Genomic DNA, 16760 nt, shown 5'->3' with positions numbered 1-16760 from the left:
TCCCTGGAATTTGGTGCCCCAGGGCTGCGTGACCCTACCTCCCAGGCATATGGGATCTGAAGGGTGGGGGGACCCCGGGGATGCTGGATCCTGGGGAGGTGGGGTCACAGGGACACGAGGCCCCCCGAATTTGGGTGCACGGGGATGTGGGACCCCAGGGCTCCAGCGTCTTGGGGAGGTGGGCTCCTCGCACTGGGGACATGGGACAACGAGGGTGGGGTCCCTCCATTCTGCCCCCCCCCCCCCCCCCCCCCCCCGTGGGGTGCTACCGGCTGAGCCCCCAGGGGGCCGGACCCTGCCCATCGCGGTGGTGTCGGGGCTGCTCGGTGCCGATGAGACGGCGCACGCTGCTGGCTGCCTGCTCGGTGCCCGCCCCCCCCCCCCCCCGGTGTCGCGGCCCGTCCCTCCCCGGTAGTGCGTCCCGCCCCGCCCCGCCGCGGGCAGCACCGCCCCCGCTCCCCGCCGGTGCCCGGTGCCGCGGCCCGGCATGGCCCCGCTGCTCGCCGCCGCCTGCCTGGCCTTCACCCTTGCCATGTTCGGGACCGGGCTGTGAGCGCCCGGGAGGCTCCGGGCCCTGCGCGCCACCGGCGGGGCGTGGGGGGGGGGGGGCGGGAAGGGGAGGGCTGTAACGGGGACCACGGGCCGTGGTGGAGTGGGGTTTGGGGGGTGCGATGGGTAGGACACCGGGGCAGTTCAGGGGGTGCAGTGGGGGCCATCCGGGGTTAGTTGGGGGTGCAATGGGGAGAGAGAGCCACAGGGCCAGTTTGAGGGGGGGGGGTGTGTGCAATGGGGAGGGCCCCAGGGCCGGTTTTAGTGGGGGTGTGCAATGGCGTCCATTGGGGGCTGGTGCAGAGGGAATGGGGACGGTGCTGGGTCCAATTGAGGGGGTGCAATGGGAGGGGAGTTGAGGGGTGCAGTGTAGCAGGCACTGGGGAGGGTTTGGTGGGGCTGGGGTTGGGGGTGTGTGTGTGTGACAAAACTGAAGGCAAAGGACACCAGGGAATTGGGGTGGGGGTGGGGGTGGGGGGGGTGTTAGCGTCAGGGGCTGGAGGTGGGGTGGTCACAAGCACAGGGAGGGGGGGGCTGGGATTATTTCAGGGTGCACATTTTGGGGAGGGGGTGCCTGCCGGCTGCAAAGATTGCAGTCCTCCCAGCTCTGCCCCTCCCCGTGGTGCCAGGCACCCAGGAGGCTGCTCCCCTCCACTCTCCCTAGGTCCGACCTGCGCCAGATGTTGGCAACCAAGAGTGTGGAGAACATCCAGTTCCTGCCCTTCCTCACCACCGATGTCAAGTACAGTGGGGTTGAGCCCTGGGAGGGGTCGCATGCAAGGGAGCGGGGGGGTTACAAGGTAGTGGGGAAGGGCAGAAGACCCCAGGCTGCAGCGGCGAGCACGTGTGCTGTTTGCGGTGCAGCAACCTGAGCTGGTTGGGCTACGGCTGCCTGAAGCAGGACTGGACGCTGATCGCCGTCAACACCATCGGGGCGGCACTGCAGACCCTCTACATCCTGGCGTACCTCTACTACAGCCCTGTGAAGGTGGGGTTCGGCCTGTCGGGGTCGATGGGGGGGACAGTGGGACCCTCGCCCTGACTGTCCCCCTCCTCTCCATCCCAGCGCCCAGTGCTGCTGCGGAGCCTGCTGCTCCTGGCTGTGCTGGCCGCCGGCTATGGCTACTTCACCCTCCTGATTGCCGACACGCGGACGCGCCTGGCACGCCTGGGGCTCTTCTGTAGTGTCTTCACCATCAGCATGTACCTCTCGCCACTGGCTGATCTGGTGTGTGGGGCTGGGCAGCAGCTGCGGGCGGGGGGCCGTGGCGACACTGGGGCTGCCCAGACCAGGACCAGCCTGACATTTGGTTCTGCAGGCCAAGATTGTCCAGAGCAAGTCGACGCGCTGCTTGTCCTTCCCCCTGACCATCACCACTTTCCTGGCCTCCACCAGCTGGACGCTCTACGGCCTGCAGCTCCACGACCCCTACATCATGGTGGGTTGGAGTGGCGGGAGGCCAAGGGATGCTGTCTTGTCCCATCCCATCCCATCCCATCCCATCCCATCCCATCCCATCCCATCCCATCCCATCTCATCCCATCCCATCCCATCCCGTGTCCCTGCCGTGGCGTTCAGCTTGGCAGCAGGCCGACCCCCGTCCGGCGTCATGTGTGTCACACAGCAGGGCCCGTGACTAGGCTCAGTGAGATGAGTATTGATTTTAATTAATTAGATGGTATAAGGCCAATAAATCTCCACCGGCAACGCAGGGCTGGTGGAGCGGTGGTGGGGGGAGGGCAGCAGCACCATGAGCTGGGTAGATCCACTCCCTCCCCCCCCATCCCACCCTGTCCTCCCGCAGGTCCCGAATGTGCCGGGGATCATCACCAGCGTTGTGCGGTTCTGGCTCTTCTGGAAGTATCCGCCGGGCCAGGACAAGCCCTACAGACCCCTGTATGTCTGAGGGGGGCCCCACTGGCCCCCCGAGGAAGGACCTCAGATGCTGGTGGACCAGTGAAGGATCCCGCCCCCAACCCCTGCCAGTCTGCTCCAGTGTGGACTGGCCCCAGCCACCGAGCCCCAAGTGCCACCGTGGTGCTGCTGTCCCCCTCGGCCAAGGGCCGCCAGCTCCTGGCAGGAACGGGGCCCCAGGAGGGCACCTCCTGCCTCTACCACCATGGTTCTCCCTCTCTGGCATCCCTCCAGCCCTTGGTCCTTCAGTGATGATGGTTGGGTTGGTCTCAGCGATGCCTTTGGGGTGCTGGGAGCCCCCTCACCCAGGGGTGCTACATGCCACATGTCCCCAGGGACCGCTGGACAGTCTTCCATGCCCATGGCTCTGCCCCAGGACCAGGCTGGGGGCTTCTGGGAAGCCCTGCGTCTCTTTTGTACGAATTTAAGTGCCTTTTAATAAATCAGAGACTCTTCCCAGCGCCTGGTGGTTGTTCCCTCCCTCCTGGTGTGCTGGCTGTGGAGTCTGGGATGGCTCTTGTCCCCACAGCTGCTTTGTCCCCAGGGTGGTGGGGGCCTCATCCTGGCACTGTGGCAAACCCTCCTCCAGCAGCACCCACTTTCCAGTAGCGAGGAAGCATCAGTGTTGACCCCGGGAAGGGAACAGGCACAGGGCTGGGCTGGGGCACTGAGGAAGGCAGCACTGCCTGAGGAGGCTGCTCTGACCCTCCTGCCTCCGAGCAGCAGCCCGGGGACACGGGTCACAATGGGGAAAGAAAAGTCTGTTCTGCAGCTTGGACACAGGGCTTGCTGCTGGCCATTGCGCTGGCAAACTTACAGTCAATTAAAACCCTCGCTAAAACCATGATGATTGAGTGTGCACAAATCAGGCAGCTGTTGGCGTCAACCCAAACTCGATTAACAAATTAACAATGATCTGGAATGAAGTTATCAGGCAAGTGCATCAGCAGAGGGGCAGGAGTGTGTTTGGGTGACCAAATTATGCAACAGCCAATGGAACCTTGTGAAAGGGGCAGGAGACCCCCCCACCCCGTCCCAGGGAAAGGAGCCCCTTCCCGCAGCTCCGTAGGCATGGGCAGGTCCTCCAGCCTGGATGACGCAGGCCGGATTAAGGAAGCAGTGACGAGGACTTTGGCAGAGCTCGTGCTATGGCTCAGACACTCGTTTACACCTTGCGACGTGGCCTGGGAAAAAAAATCAATACGGAGGCAAGCGGCAGGAATGGGGCTGAGACAAGAATGGTGGCTGGAGGGGAAGACGAGCTCCTGCTGCGCTGTGGTGCACAGCCCCAGCCGGCGCCGCTGCCAGGCTCGCTCAGCATGCTCCATCTTGCTGCCGTGGCCCGTGGAGCCAGAGCTCCCCTTGCCCGCACTGGCTGTGCTTGCAGGTGTCACTGCCCCAGGGACTCGCCCCAGGGCTACGCTGGCTCCCCCCGCCACAGAAACCCCATTTCCCAGTGGGGAGGAGCCCCTGCTCCCTCCCAGCCCCTCCCAAGACCCGGGGTGCAGCTCCCAACCTGGGCGAAGGCGCTGTGGAAGGACTGACCGCTGTGGGAAAGGGCAGCTTTCCCCGCTGATGCACAAGGCAGAAGCTTGGCTGCTGCCTCGTCGCTCCGGCCAGCGGGTGCCGTGAGCGGCTGGTGGGAGCAGCCACGATGTGGCCCCACGCACGAGGCTGGAGGCAAGTGGAGCATCTCCTGGGGACGCAAGTGGCCGTAGCAGGCATGTGTCTGTGCAGGGAGAAGCTGCCACCAGGCTGAGCTGCCAGAGGGCTGTGAGTAGCTCCTGGATGGCCACGAGTAGCCTACGGAGGGCTGTGGGTAGCCCATGGAGAGCTGCTGTCCTTACCCTGCACCAAGGCTGCGGTCCCTGCCCCAGAAAGGCACCGCTTTGCTGTATCTGGGGTGGTGCCACCCCACAAACAGCCACGCAACAGGCGAGACCGCGGGAGCTGCCCACCCTGGTCTGAGCTGCCATTGTTGCTCAGGAAACAGCTAATTAGTTGCTCCTGCTAATTAGCCCGAGTCCTCCCTCATGATACCAACTGCTCCTTTTTGCAGAAGGATGCACAGCCGATAATTAAAAACAAGAAAGTCCTTTGGCTGGTATGCGAAGAAGCCGGGGAGGCTGCCAGGAAGGCAGGCCCCAGCATGCGTCACCAGAAGCCGCACAGCTCTTCCAGCTGGGCCAGCAGCATGGGGTCTCGGCCCCCCCTGGACGAAGGGGCACCGCTGGACAGGGGCCGGCCAGCACCCCCCACACTCAGCAGGGATGCCCCTGCCGCAGGGTGCTTGGCCCGCGGCCCAGAGAAGCCCACGGTGCTCCGGTGCTGCCTGTGAAAGTGGGAGCAGAGCAGTGGCAGCCGCTGCACCGGCAGGAGCAGGGAGCAGCCCCCCGGCGTGGGCTGAGCCGCCCTGGCAGGCAGAGGGAGACCACAGGCTCTGGGCACTCTGCATTTTAAAGGCTGTGCCGCCTGCTCCACCCAGCCAGCCTTTCTCCTCCTTCCCCTGGAAACCGCCCAGCGGGACCGGGATGAGTCTTCTCCCGCTCCCACCTGACGGCATGAACCACATCTGAAGGGCAGCCGGGAATGCGCTCTGCCCGCCGCGCTACCCAGTGCCGCAGGCCTTCGGGGCAGGGCCTCATCCTGCCCTCGCCACCTTGCATCCCTGCCTCCAGAACCAAACAGCTCGGGGAGGGAGAGGCCAGGCTGGGATGGGGCAGGCTCCTTGCAGGGCGGTGGAAGTGCTGAGCGGGGACCCGAGCCTCTGCGGAGACCCCATCCTGTGCACGGAGCTCCCCGAACACCAGCCTCATGCTGGGGAGGGATGAGTGATTTCCCACCGGCATTGGCGGGGTCCTCAGCGGCCGCCAGCCCAGGCAGCACTGCGCTGGGGAGCTGCAGCTGGAGGCCCCCCGCTCCCCACTGTGCCCCGGCCCCCCCGGGAGCACCATACACCACAGGCAGCCGCTGTCCCTCAACTTTATTGGGGTCAGAAGCGCAGCCCACGTCGGCGCAGGTCAGCCCGCGCCGCGCTGATGTGCTCCTGCAGCTCGGCAGCCGCCTCCTCACAGTCGTTGAAGGTGGCCAGGCGGTAGCCCACGGTGGCCAGGGAGTAGCAGCCGAAGGCGACGAGCAGGTAGACGGGCAGAGGCAGCAGGGCCTGCCGGTACGGGGCCGGCAGCCGCAGCCCCGGTGGCGCCAGCGCCAGCGCAGCCCAGGCCGAGCCCAGCAGGGCAAGCGCGCAGAGCCACTGCCCCAGCTTGGTCATGGCAGCTGTGGAGAGAGGGGCCGTGAGAGCCGCAGCGATCCCCCCGCAGAAATCCCCAAGCGCCGATCGCCACGCACAACACCCCCCCCTCCCCCCCGCAGCGATCCCCTCGCACTGATCCCCCTGTACCAATCCCCCCCGCACCGATCGCCACGCACAAACCCCCCGCAGTGATCCCACACCGATCCCCCCCCCCGCACCGATCGCCACGCACAAACCCCCCCGCAGTGATCCCACACCGATCCCCCCCCCCGCACCGATCGCCACGCACAAACCCCCCCCGCAGTGATCCCACACCGATCCCCCCCGCACCGATCGCCACGCACAAACCCCCCCGCAGTGATCCCACACCGATCCCCCCCCCCCGCACCGATCGCCACGCACAAACCCCCCCGCAGTGATCCCACACCGATCCCCCCCCCCGCACCGATCGCCACGCACAAACCCCCCCGCAGTGATCCCACACCGATCGCCACGCACAAACCCCCCCGCAGTGATCCCACACCGATCCCCCCCGCACCGATCGCCACGCACAAACCCCCCCGCAGTGATCCCACACCGATCCCCCCCGCACCGATCCCTCCTCACCGATCCCGCTCCGCACCGACCCCCCCTGACACCGATCCCCCCCGACATCGATCCCGCTCTGCACCGACTCCCCCGCACCGATCCCCCCGAACCGCCGGTACCGCCCCCCCGCCTTCACCTGGATCGGGCCCGCGGCCCAGCGCCCGCTCTTCCCCCTCCCCTCCCCGTCGCGAGGAGGACGTCACGCAAGCGCGCCGCAGCGCGGGGGCCGCTGGGAGCTGTAGTAACGGAGCAGCGCCACGTCACCCGACGCATGCGCAGCACGAGGCGGCGAGGCGCCCCCCTGCGGCTGGTGCCGGTGCCGGTGATGGCGCCGGGCTCCGGCCGGGACCGGGGCTGCAGGAAACATCTGGTTTCCTCCGTGTCCGGCCGCGGCGGGTGGCGGGGCACTGGCGTGGGAGCGGCCCCCGCCAGCCCTCCCACGGCCTGCGGGGCCTGGGCCCTTCTCACGGCACCCCCCCCCCGCGCCCTGGTGCCACCCCCCTGCCCCCGTGTCGGCGGGGGCACGGACCCACCTTTGTTCCCCTGCCCGGTGCCGGCAGCCCTGGCTGCACCAGGGGCTGGGTGGCCGCTGGGGACAGAACTCACCCCGCGGCGGTTACCTGTCCCCCTCCGCTCCGGGACCCCCACTGCCTCCCTCCCCTCCTCCGGCCGGGCCAAGCCCCAGCAGCACCAGAGCCTGCTCCAACCCGCCCAGCTCCACTGGGATTTTCCTCTCTTGCAGGTCCAGGCAGATGAGACGCCGTCAGCATATTTTCCCTGCTAGGTGGCGGTGGGGGGGTCAGCGGCTGCCTCCCTGCCCTGGCCGCACACTGAGCCCCTGTTCCGGCAGCACCAAGGTGGAGAAATCCCCTCCTCAGGCTCCAGTGCAGCCTGGATGGCCAAGCAGGCCCACTGTCAGCCCCACCAGCACACAGCGGTGCGAGGAAACGGGGCTGAGAGGCGGGGGAGGAACCAAACCCACAGCAGCTGTGGACAAGACGCTACAAAGAAATGGCTTTATTGGGTGGCTGAGAGCCCTGGTCTGTCCTGGAGGGGAGGGGGCTGCCCCGGGGAAGGGGTGGCAGGACATCAATTCCTCTTCCTGCCTTTGCCAACAGCCTTGGCAGGAGCAGCGACAGGCGCTGTGGACTGGTAGAGGGTGGAGGAGATCTTGTTGATGTAGTAGAGGCCGACCATCGAGAAGATGAGGCTGTGATGAAAGAAGAGAAGAGGCTGCTCAGCTGCTGGGAGGCAGGAACGCGTCAGGGTAGAACCAACACCGTCCCCTTCCATCCCACTGCACTGTGGTGCCCAACACTGGCTGTCCTGGGGGTCCCTGGACAGCCTCAGCCCTGCATGGTGGCCCGTTCCCCTCCCAATGGCAAGCACGAGCCATCAGGGTCCCTGGCAGCGGCCACAGCAGCACGGTGGCTGCTCCCCATCCCCTGAGGGCAAGCTCTGGACTTACCAGGTGGTCACGCAGACTCGGTGTATGAGGCCCGAGGCAAAGAGCGCCAGTAAGAGGCAGGTGAGGACTGCAGGGGAAAAATCAGGAGATATAAAAGATGCAGCCACGCCACCCAAACATATCCGCCTCAGAGCACGGCTGCACTGATGCAGCAGAACCAACCTACCCACACTATGGCAAAAGCTCAGCACGAGCTACCGTGGTGGGCTTTTCTTTTCCTCCAGGGCAGAGCCGTGACCCTCCGGTGCCACGGGTGGGACACCCGCGGGGCAGGGCCACGCTGCAGGCCCCCCACAAACCCAGCTGTGCCGTGGGCCGGCACATTGGGCACCTTCGGACCACGGCATGCTCCCCCTCCTCCTCGCCCACGCCCCCGCTGTGGCACTTACTCTCGGGGAATATCTTGGCCTGGAAGCCCTTCCCGAAGACGAGGTTCTCCAGGTTGTTGAAGGCCTGGCCGAAAGGTTAAGGGACGTAACGGGAGCGCTGCACCCCCGGCCCCGCTCCCCGGTGCCCCGAAGGATACGGTGAGGGAGCAGACGAAGAGCGCGGAGCCCAGCAGCCCGCCCTGGATGGTCAACCACTCGGTGGAGGCCAGCTGCCGGCTGTACATCTGCATCCCGGCGAAGAGCAGCAGCGAGAGCAGCGAGGAAAGCGCGAGGGACGTGCCCGTGCCTACGGCTGGGCCCGCGGGGCCGCCTCAGCGAGGACACCGGGAACGGGACCGGGGCCGCCGCAGCGACCGGCACCGCGGGGCCAAAGCCGGGCCCGGGAACACCCCGCAGCAACCTCCCGCCCCTCCCCAAAACCCCCCCTCCCCTCCCCGGGTCGCCGTTCCCCCGTTACCCATGGTGCCCCGCGGCGTCGCCCCCGTCCCCGGTGTTTCCCGGTGCCGCCGGTCTGCGCAGGCGCACTGCGGCCTCGCCGGGAAAGGAGGGGGGGGGGAGGAAAGAATCGCTCATGCGCACGCGCCCCCCTTAGGGAGGGCAGAGAGGGGTTTGAGCGCCCCCTGGCGGCCAGGCGCGGCGCTGCAGGGCCCCGCCGCCTCGCGCGCCCCCTGGCGGCGGGGAGCGGCGCGGCGGGCGGCCCCGGGGGCGGGGACACGAGGGGAACCCCCCCCCCGCCCCCCAACACACACCCCCACTCCCCCCCCCCGCAGCCCCGGTACCGGCGCCCCGCTCAGCCCGCCCCGCGGTCCACCCCGGGTGCCGCTCCCCGAGCCACGCTGCCGTCCGCACGGGCCCGGCGGGGGTTGCCCGGGGATGCGGCAGGAGCCCCCCGGTGCCGCGCCGCCCCCGCCCCTCGCCGCCCCCACGCCGCCGCCGCCGGCGCGGAGGGTCCCGCTGAGCATGCGCGCCGCCGCCCCCCCCCGCCCTTCCCCCGGCTCCGCCGCTCCCTGCAACAGACCGGGGCGTCCGTGGCCGCCGCTGCTGCCGCCGCGGGGACCGGCGCCGGGAGCGGGCGCGGAGCCATGGCTGAAGGCGAGGATCTGCAGACCTTCACCTCCATCATGGACGCGCTCGTCCGCATCAGCGTGAGCGGCGGCGGGAGGGGAGGGGGGGGGGGGGGGGCACGGCGGGGCGGCGGGGCCGAGGCGGGCGCTCCCCCCGGGCCCGGCGTTGCCATGGCAACGCGGCGGGGCCCGATGGCGGGGGCGGGCGGGCGGGATGACGAGGGTGCCCTTGAGGGCTGGGCAGGCCTCGGCCCCGCGCCCCGACCCGCCAGGCAGCGATCTCCGCGGAGGGCCGGCACCGGGCCCCCCCCCCCCCCCCCCGTTGCACGGTGCCGCCGCCACGGCCGGGAGCACCGGGAGCCGCCTGCACGCCCGCGGGCGGGTGGCCCGGTCCCCATCCTGATCCCGATCCTGCTGCCCATCTTGCTCCTGGCCCTAGTGCCTGCCCCAGCCCTAATCTGCATCCCATCCCAGTGCTGGTCCTCATCCTGACCATGCTGCTGCTCCCAAGCCTGATCCTGGCCCTGGTGCTGGTCCCAACCCCAATCCCCAACCCAGTCACAGCCCTGGTCCCCATCTTGGTGCTGGTCCCACTGCTAGTCCTGATCCTGGCCCTGGTGCTGCTCCCAGGCCTGATCCTGGGCCTGGTGCTGGTCCCAGGCCCGATCACAGGCTTAGTGCTGGTCCTGGTTCTGGTCCCAGTGCTGTTTGCTAGTCCTGATCCTGGCCCTAGTGCTGGCCCCAGCCCCAATCCCCATCCCAGTCACAGGTCTGGTCCCCATCCTGGTTCTGGTCCCAGTGCTGGTCTTCATCCTGACCATGCTGCTGCTCCCAAGCCTGATCCTGGCCCTGGTGCTGGTCCCAACCCCAATCCCCAACCCAGTCACAGCCCTGGTTCCCATCTTTGTGCTGGTCCCACTGCTAGTCCTGATCCTGGCCCTGGTGCTGCTCCCAGGCCTGATCCTGGGCCTGGTGCTGGTCCCAGGCCCGATCACAGGCTTAGTGCTGGTCCTGGTTCTGGTCCCAGTGCTGTTTGCTGGTCCTGATCCTGGCCCTAGTGCTGGCCCCAGCCCCAATCCCCATCCCAGTCACAGCTCTGGTCCCCATCCTGGTTCTGGTCCCAGTGCTGGTCTTCATCCTGACCATGCTGCTGCTCCCAAGCCTGATCCTGGCCCTGGTGCTGGTCCCAACCCCAATCCCCAACCCAGTCACAGCCCTGGTCCCCATCTTGGTGCTGGTCCCACTGCTGGCCCTGGTCCTGGTTCTAGTCCCAGCCCTGAGCCCGGCCCCAGTCCCCATCGTGGGCCCGGTCCTGCCCATGGCGGGTGACGCTCCCCCTTCTCTCCCCCAGACCAGCATGAAGAACATGGAGCGGGAGCTGGTCTGCCCGGTGTGCAAGGAGATGTACAAGCAGCCTCTGGCCCTGCCCTGCACGCACAACGTCTGCCACGTCTGCGCCAGCGAGGTGCTGCTGCAGCACGGCTACCTCTGCTGCGACCCCACCTCCGAGCCCTCCTCGCCTGCCGCCACCCCTGCCACCCGCAGCCCCCGTCTGGGACGCCGGGCCGTCCCCAAGCCCGACCGCCTCGACCGCCTCCTGAAGTCAGGTAGGATGGCCAGAGGGGACGGGGATGGGACCCACCGGCTCCCCCCGCAGAGATCTGAGGGGGCTCTGGGGCACCGTGCCCCCCCGCCTGATGCCCTCCCCGCCTCCCTCCCACAGGCTTTGGCACCTACCCGGGGCGCAAGCGGGGCACTGTGCACCCCCAGACCGTCAGCTTCCCCTGCCCGGCCTGCCAGCGGGACGTGGACCTGGGTGAGCGGGGCCTGGGCAGCCTCTTCCGCAACCTGACGCTGGAGCGGGTGGTGGAACGCTACCGCCAGACCATCAATATCAGCGCTGCCATCATGTGCCAGTTCTGCAAGCCCCCACAGCTGGAGGCCACCAAGGGCTGCACCGAGTGCAAGTCCAGCTTCTGCAATGAGTGCTTCAAGCTCTACCACCCCTGGGGCACCCAGAAAGCCCAGCACGAGCCCACGCCCCCCACCCTCACCTTCCGCCCCAAGGTACGGCCTCCTCGTCAGGGTCTTCCTGCCCTGCTCGGGGTTTTGTGGGTGCTGGGGGGCGGGACCCTGGTTCGGGGGGCAGGTGCTGAGCTCCCCTGTGCCCGTGCAGGGGCTGATGTGCCCGGAGCACAAGGAGGAGGTGACTCACTACTGCAAGACCTGCCAGCGGCTGGTGTGCCAGCTCTGCCGCGTGCGACGCACTCACACCAGCCACAAGATCACCCCGGTGCTCAGCGCCTACCAGGCCCTCAGGGTAAGGGCTGCTGGGGCGTGCTCGGGGCAGGGACGGGGCTCAGCAGCGGGGAATCGGGGCCACTGGGGGAGCCCCAGTGCGGATGGGGTGTGCAGGTCGGTGGCGTGGGGGGTTGCCAGCACCTTGCCTCACCTCCTTCCCTGCAGGAGAAGCTGACGAAGAGCCTCGCCTACATCCTGAGCAGCCAGGACACGGTGCAGACCCAGATTGCCGAGCTGGAGGAGACAGTGAAGCACACGGAGGTGAGTGCGGAAGGTGCCTGCCTGTCCCTGAACTGTCCCCAGCTGGGGGGGTGGCACTGCCAGCCTGGTCTTCTCTCCTCCCCGGGGCATGCAGCGCGCTGACCCTGCTGTGCTCGGCAGGTAAACGGCTTGCAGGCCAAGGAGGAAGTGTCGCAGCTGATCCAAGGGCTGTGCACCATGCTGGAGGAGAAGCGGGCGGCCCTGCTGCAGGCCATCGAGGAGTGCCAGCAGGAGCGGCTGGCCAGCCTGCACTGCCAGATCCAGGAGCACCAGGCCATGCTGGAGAACTCGGGCATGGTGGGCTATGCCCAGGAGGTGCTGAAGGAGACCGACCACCCCTGCTTCGTCCAGGCTGCCAAGCAGCTGCACAACAGGTACCGAGCTGCGCGGACTGGGGTGGGTCAGTGTCCTCCGGTGCCCAAGGTGGCCACTGCGTGCCACCCTGATGTCCCTGCTCTCCTATGCCACAGGATCCTCAGGGCCACCGATTCGCTGCAGAGCTTCCGTCCTGCGGCCACGGCCTCTTTCAGCCACTTCCAGCTGGACGTCAGCAGGGAGCTGAAGCTGCTCACTGACCTGGCCTTCATCCGAGGTAAAGGCAGCAGGACCCGGGCACCGGCTGCGCCCCGTGCGGAGGTGCAGCCCCTGCGGGCAGAGCAGCTCCCTGCCCGCCTCGGAGCTCGGCCACGGCCATGGAGGGCTGCGCTCAGGCGGGCGCTCGCGGATGTGCCGGTCCCCCCTTCCCCGTCAGGGACAGCCCCCGCCCCAGCAGCCCCCCCAAAGTGATCCCTGCCCCTGCCCTGCCCTGTGCCAGGGAGGCCAGGTGAGGGGGCAGGACAGGCAGGGCCACGGTGCCAGGTAAGGGCAGCAGGAGCGCCGGAGGGTGAGTATGGAGCGGAGGCTGCCCCGCTGCAGGGCAGGCGCTTCCCCACCGGGCAGGAGCCGCGTGGCCCTGCCGGACCCGCTGGCAACACTTTTCAGACCTGCTTCTACCTCTCTTTGTTTATAGGCTGCGGCCGCTGCTGAATCGTCACCGAAGTAACTGAGGCAAGTCACACCCCTGCCCCAGAGCTGGCCCCGCTCTCTCTGTCCCATCCCTCCATCCTGGCTCCCACCCCATCCCCGCTCCGCCGCCATCCTCCATCCCCGTCCTGCCTGCTGGCAGTGGCAGGCGGTGGCTCTGCCCCCGCCTCCATCTGCAGCTGCTCCTCCTGCCCCCTCCTCGCCCCATTTCCGTTCCCCTCTTGCCCCATCTCTGTCCCTCTCACCCCATTTCCGTCCCCCTCTCACCCATTTCCAATCCCCACTTGCCCCGTTTCCATTCTGCTCTCACCCCATTTCTGTTTCCCTCCTCACCCCATTTCCATTCCTCTCTCACCCCATTTCTGTTTCTCTCCTCGCCCCATTTCTGTCCCTTCTTCATCCCAGTTCGGTTCTCCTCTCACCCCATCTCATCCCACTGCCATCCCCCTCCTCGCCCCATTTCCGTCCCCCTCCTCGCCCCATTTCCGTCCCCCTCCTCGCCCCATTTCTGTCCCCCTCCTCGCCCCGTTTCCGTCCCCCTCCTCGCCCCATTTCTGTCCCCCTCCTCGCCCCGCTTCCACCCACCATCCCCTCATCTCTCCACCCCTCCTTCCCTGCTCCCACCGCACCACCGGCATCTCCACACCACCCAGCCATCCCCATCTCCTCCCCTCCTCCACTTCTGCTGCCTCCATCCTCTCTCTTTCTTTCTCTCTCCTCCCCCCCCGACTTGCACTCAGCCTGTCTGGTCCCTGGAGCCCCACAGCAGCGAGCTCCTCTGTCTCCCTGACTCGCTCTCCTCTGGTGCCTACACACGGTCTCCGCAGTCAGATCCCCCTAGACTCCTGCTGGTTGTGCGTCCGTGCGTCCGTCCGGAATGCCCCCTCCCTGCGTCTGGCTGCCTCCCCGCCTGCCGGGGGGGGGGATGCTGCCTGATGCCCGCTGGTGCCTCTCCCCGCAGCGCCCGAGGCCCCCGTCATCGACACGCAGCGCACCTACGCCTACGACCAGATCTTCCTGTGCTGGCGGCTGCCGCAGCACTCGCCGCCCGCCTGGCACTACACGGTGGAGTACCGCAAGACGGACACCAAGGCCAAGGGGCTGAAGCTGTGGCAGCGGCGGGAGGAGGTGCGTGGCACCAGCGCCCTCGTCGAGTACTTGGACACCGACAGCGTCTATGTGCTCCGGGTGAAGGGCTGCAACAAGGCGGGCTTCGGGGAGTACAGCGAGGATATCTACCTGCACACGCCGCCCGCCCCAGGTGAGGGGTCCTGGGGGCTTGGAGCACCCCTCTGGAGCGCCCCACCAACCGCTCACACCATCTTTCTCACCTCTCCGCAGTCCTCAACTTCTTCCTGGACAACCGCTGGGGCTTCAACCGGGACCGGCTGGCCATCAGCAAGGACCAGCGCGCCGTGCGCAGCGTCCCTGGCATCCCCATGCTCTTCGCCGCCGAGCGCCTGATGACCAGCTGCCACCTCTCCATCGACTTGGTCATTGGCGACGTGGCCATCACGCAGGGCAAGAGCTACTGGGCCTGCTGCGTGGACCCCAGCTCCTACCTGGTCAAGGTGGGCGTGGGGCTGGAGAGCAAGCTGCAGGAGTGGTTCCAGGTGCCGCAGGACGTGGTGAGCCCCAGGTGAGCGGGGGGGCTTGGTGGGTGCGTGTGTGGGGGGTGTCCTCTGTCTGTGCCTGCCTCCTCACTGGGCACCGGGGTGCCCCGGGGAGCCACAGCCTGTCCGTCACGAGTCGGCGCCAAGACTCAGCCATCCCCCCGCTGCAGGTACGACCCCGACAGCGGCCACGACAGTGGGGCAGAGGACACAACGGTGGAGGCACCACCGCCCTACGCCTTCCTCACCATCGGCATGGGCAAGATCTTGCTTTCGCACGGGTCGGCGCTCACCTCTCGCGACCCCAATGGCTGCACCGTGCCCTTGCCCCCACGTATCGGCATCTGCCTGGACTACGAGCAGGGCAAGGTGAGCTTCTATGATGCTGTCTCCTTCCGTGAGCTCTGGGAGTGTGGCGTGGACTGCTCGGGGCCCGTCTGCCCTGCCTTCTGCTTCATCGGAGGGGGTGCCCTGCATCTCCAGGAGCTGGTGGCCAACAAGCAGGAGCGTAAAGTGACCATTGGGGGCTTCGCCAAGCTGGACTGAGCCGTGCCCGTGCTCCACTGCACGCACGCCGGCCGCGACCCCGGATTGCCCAGCGAGCTCCAGGGTCTGGGGGGGACACAGGCGAGCAGGGAGCGGAGCACAGGGAGGGCAGCCCTGGCCCTGCCAGTGCTGGGAACAGGCCAGGTGTTTGTTTTGTGGGATGGGGGGGGGGATGGGGACAGCTCTGCTGTCCCCTCCTCTCCCTGTCCGCCTGCCCCTTTCCCCAGTTTGGCTTGAGGCTGCTCTGAACTGGGGCCACGGGCAGGGCTGGGCAGAGGGTCAGCCCTAAAGACGGACCAGGGTGTGAGAGGGACAGAGGGCTGTGTAGGGAGGGGGGTGGCAGGTGACATTGGGGGTGATGGTGGGGGGGGGAGAGGCGGGGTGCTGGTTGGGGTGGGGGAGGCAGCTGGGCTTAGGGAGACAGGGTGGGGGGAGGCTGGGCTGGAATGAGGTGTGAAGACTTTTTTTAAAATGGCTCATTTTCAATGCGGCTCACCCGGCTGCGGTGCCACGGCCAGGCACAGCCACCACAGCTGGGCACAGCTGCCCCTGGGTCCCTCCCGGGGGCTGCCAGGCTGTGCCCACTGGTGCCCTCGGTGCCCGCCGCTCCCCCACCCCGGGGCCGCAGAGTGTTGCTGGCTGCTCTGCCCTGTCCCCAGGGGAGCCACGTGCTCGGCCAGCCCTGCCTCTGCCCCTGCCTGCACCTGCTCCAAGAGGGACACGCTCAGTCCCCATCACACCGCTCAGTGCCAAACCACAGGCAGCCAGGGTGGGCTGGGGCAACGGGGTCAGGATCCGACCTGGCCGGGAGCCGTGCAGGGCCACCATCCACCACAGGGGCCCGTGCCAGCGGTCCCGCACTGGGATCCATCTGAGCTGCTGTAGTTTCTCCTGGGTTCTGTTACAATTGCTGTATTTTCATGGTTTCCTACAATAAACTGCAATGCCAGACTCTTCCAGGGCTACCCCCTAGGGAGCAGCGGCACGGGGGACTGGGGGGGGGGGGTGCTGGCTGCTCCCCAGGCTGCGGGACCCGTCCATTGCCATGGGGCTGGGCTGGCCTTGGGCCCGTGGCCAGAAGGGGCCAATCCTGCTCAGGGAAAGGCTTGGGGCAGCTTGGGCAGTGCTGACGTGTCCAGTCCGTGCCCACGTTCTGTCCAGCCACGTGGCTGCTGCCACCCAGTTCTGGGGTGTCGGGGTGCTCCTGGACAGGCCACCAGCTGGGACTGGAGAAAACCCCAATAGCATTAGCGGGAAGGTGTGTGTGGGGGGGGGATCCCCAGGGTGGCTGTTCCAGTCTGGGGGGCTGCTGGGGCATCCTTTTGCAGGGGCTGGCACCCCACTCTGGTACCTGCATCCCGTGGGGCAGGCGGAGGAGCCACATGGGGGGCCGGGACCCACCCCAAGCTGGTGCCTGTCCACGGGGAACACGGGGCCCCCCCCGCCTCGGCTCGGAGCCGGTGGGGCGGTGGCCGGGCTCGCTGGGAACAGGCGGCTCTTTGTAGGGCTCAGCCCTGGCGCCTGTTTCGATTCCTGCGGGGCCCTGCCCAGGGCTGCGGGGGGGGGGGGGGGTGGCAGAAGCGGGAGGGGGCGCAGAGGCGGCCCCACGCACCCCAGGGGGCCCTGCCCTGGGAATGGGAACTGATCCCCGCGCAGCAGCAGGGCAGGGGGGGGAGACACACAGAGGTGACACGGTGCCCCCCCCCCCCCCCCCCTTGGCTGCTTTTAGCTTTGCCCCTTCCTTCTGGCACGCAAGGGCTGGATCTGGCATTGCGTGTGTCCCCATCCTA

General features: G+C 67.7%; 4 protein-coding genes across 5 annotated transcripts; 2 read left to right on the top strand and 2 right to left on the bottom strand.

The window, feature by feature from the left end:
- Positions 1-432: 432 nt before the first annotated feature.
- SLC50A1 (solute carrier family 50 member 1) lies at positions 433-2923 on the top strand. 2 transcript variants are annotated; one of them, XM_042785096.1, is made up of 6 exons: positions 433-534; positions 1214-1291; positions 1414-1537; positions 1616-1777; positions 1869-1988; positions 2355-2923. In XM_042785096.1, exons 1-6 carry the CDS (start codon positions 488-490, stop codon positions 2454-2456), a joined length of 633 nt encoding a protein of 210 aa, XP_042641030.1. In that variant the 5' UTR covers positions 433-487; the 3' UTR covers positions 2457-2923. The 2 variants fall into 2 exon arrangements, with proteins under 2 accessions (XP_042641030.1, XP_042641028.1); XM_042785094.1 differs by having other exon boundaries at positions 433-549.
- Positions 2924-5432: 2509 nt separating this feature from the next.
- DPM3 (dolichyl-phosphate mannosyltransferase subunit 3, regulatory) lies at positions 5433-6529 on the bottom strand. Its single transcript, XM_032985495.2, has 2 exons — positions 6442-6529; positions 5433-5740 (listed from the first exon to the last, which is right to left on the bottom strand). The coding sequence occupies exon 2, from the start codon at positions 5733-5735 to the stop codon at positions 5457-5459; it is 279 nt and encodes a 92-aa protein (XP_032841386.1). The 5' UTR covers positions 5736-5740; positions 6442-6529; the 3' UTR covers positions 5433-5456.
- A 778-nt stretch (positions 6530-7307) lies between these two features.
- KRTCAP2 (keratinocyte associated protein 2) lies at positions 7308-8725 on the bottom strand. The gene is made up of 5 exons (XM_042785486.1): positions 8620-8725; positions 8300-8454; positions 8163-8226; positions 7774-7840; positions 7308-7515 (listed from the first exon to the last, which is right to left on the bottom strand). Exons 1-5 carry the CDS (start codon positions 8621-8623, stop codon positions 7395-7397), a joined length of 411 nt encoding a protein of 136 aa, XP_042641420.1. The 5' UTR covers positions 8624-8725; the 3' UTR covers positions 7308-7394.
- A 13-nt stretch (positions 8726-8738) lies between these two features.
- On the top strand, positions 8739-15294 carry TRIM46 (tripartite motif containing 46). Its single transcript, XM_042785485.1, has 10 exons — positions 8739-9307; positions 10578-10833; positions 10950-11293; positions 11403-11546; positions 11693-11788; positions 11909-12162; positions 12259-12380; positions 13773-14072; positions 14153-14450; positions 14595-15294. Exons 1-10 carry the CDS (start codon positions 9245-9247, stop codon positions 14968-14970), a joined length of 2253 nt encoding a protein of 750 aa, XP_042641419.1. The 5' UTR covers positions 8739-9244; the 3' UTR covers positions 14971-15294.
- The last annotated feature ends 1466 nt before the right edge of the window (positions 15295-16760 follow it).

This window comes from Tyto alba, unplaced genomic scaffold (assembly GCF_018691265.1).
Source record: "Tyto alba isolate M040663 unplaced genomic scaffold, T.alba_DEE_v4.0 Super-Scaffold_8, whole genome shotgun sequence".
NCBI lineage: Eukaryota > Metazoa > Chordata > Aves > Strigiformes > Tytonidae > Tyto > Tyto alba.
The sequence above is the reverse complement of the archived record's forward strand: the minus strand, read 5'-3'. Positions and strand labels throughout refer to the sequence as shown.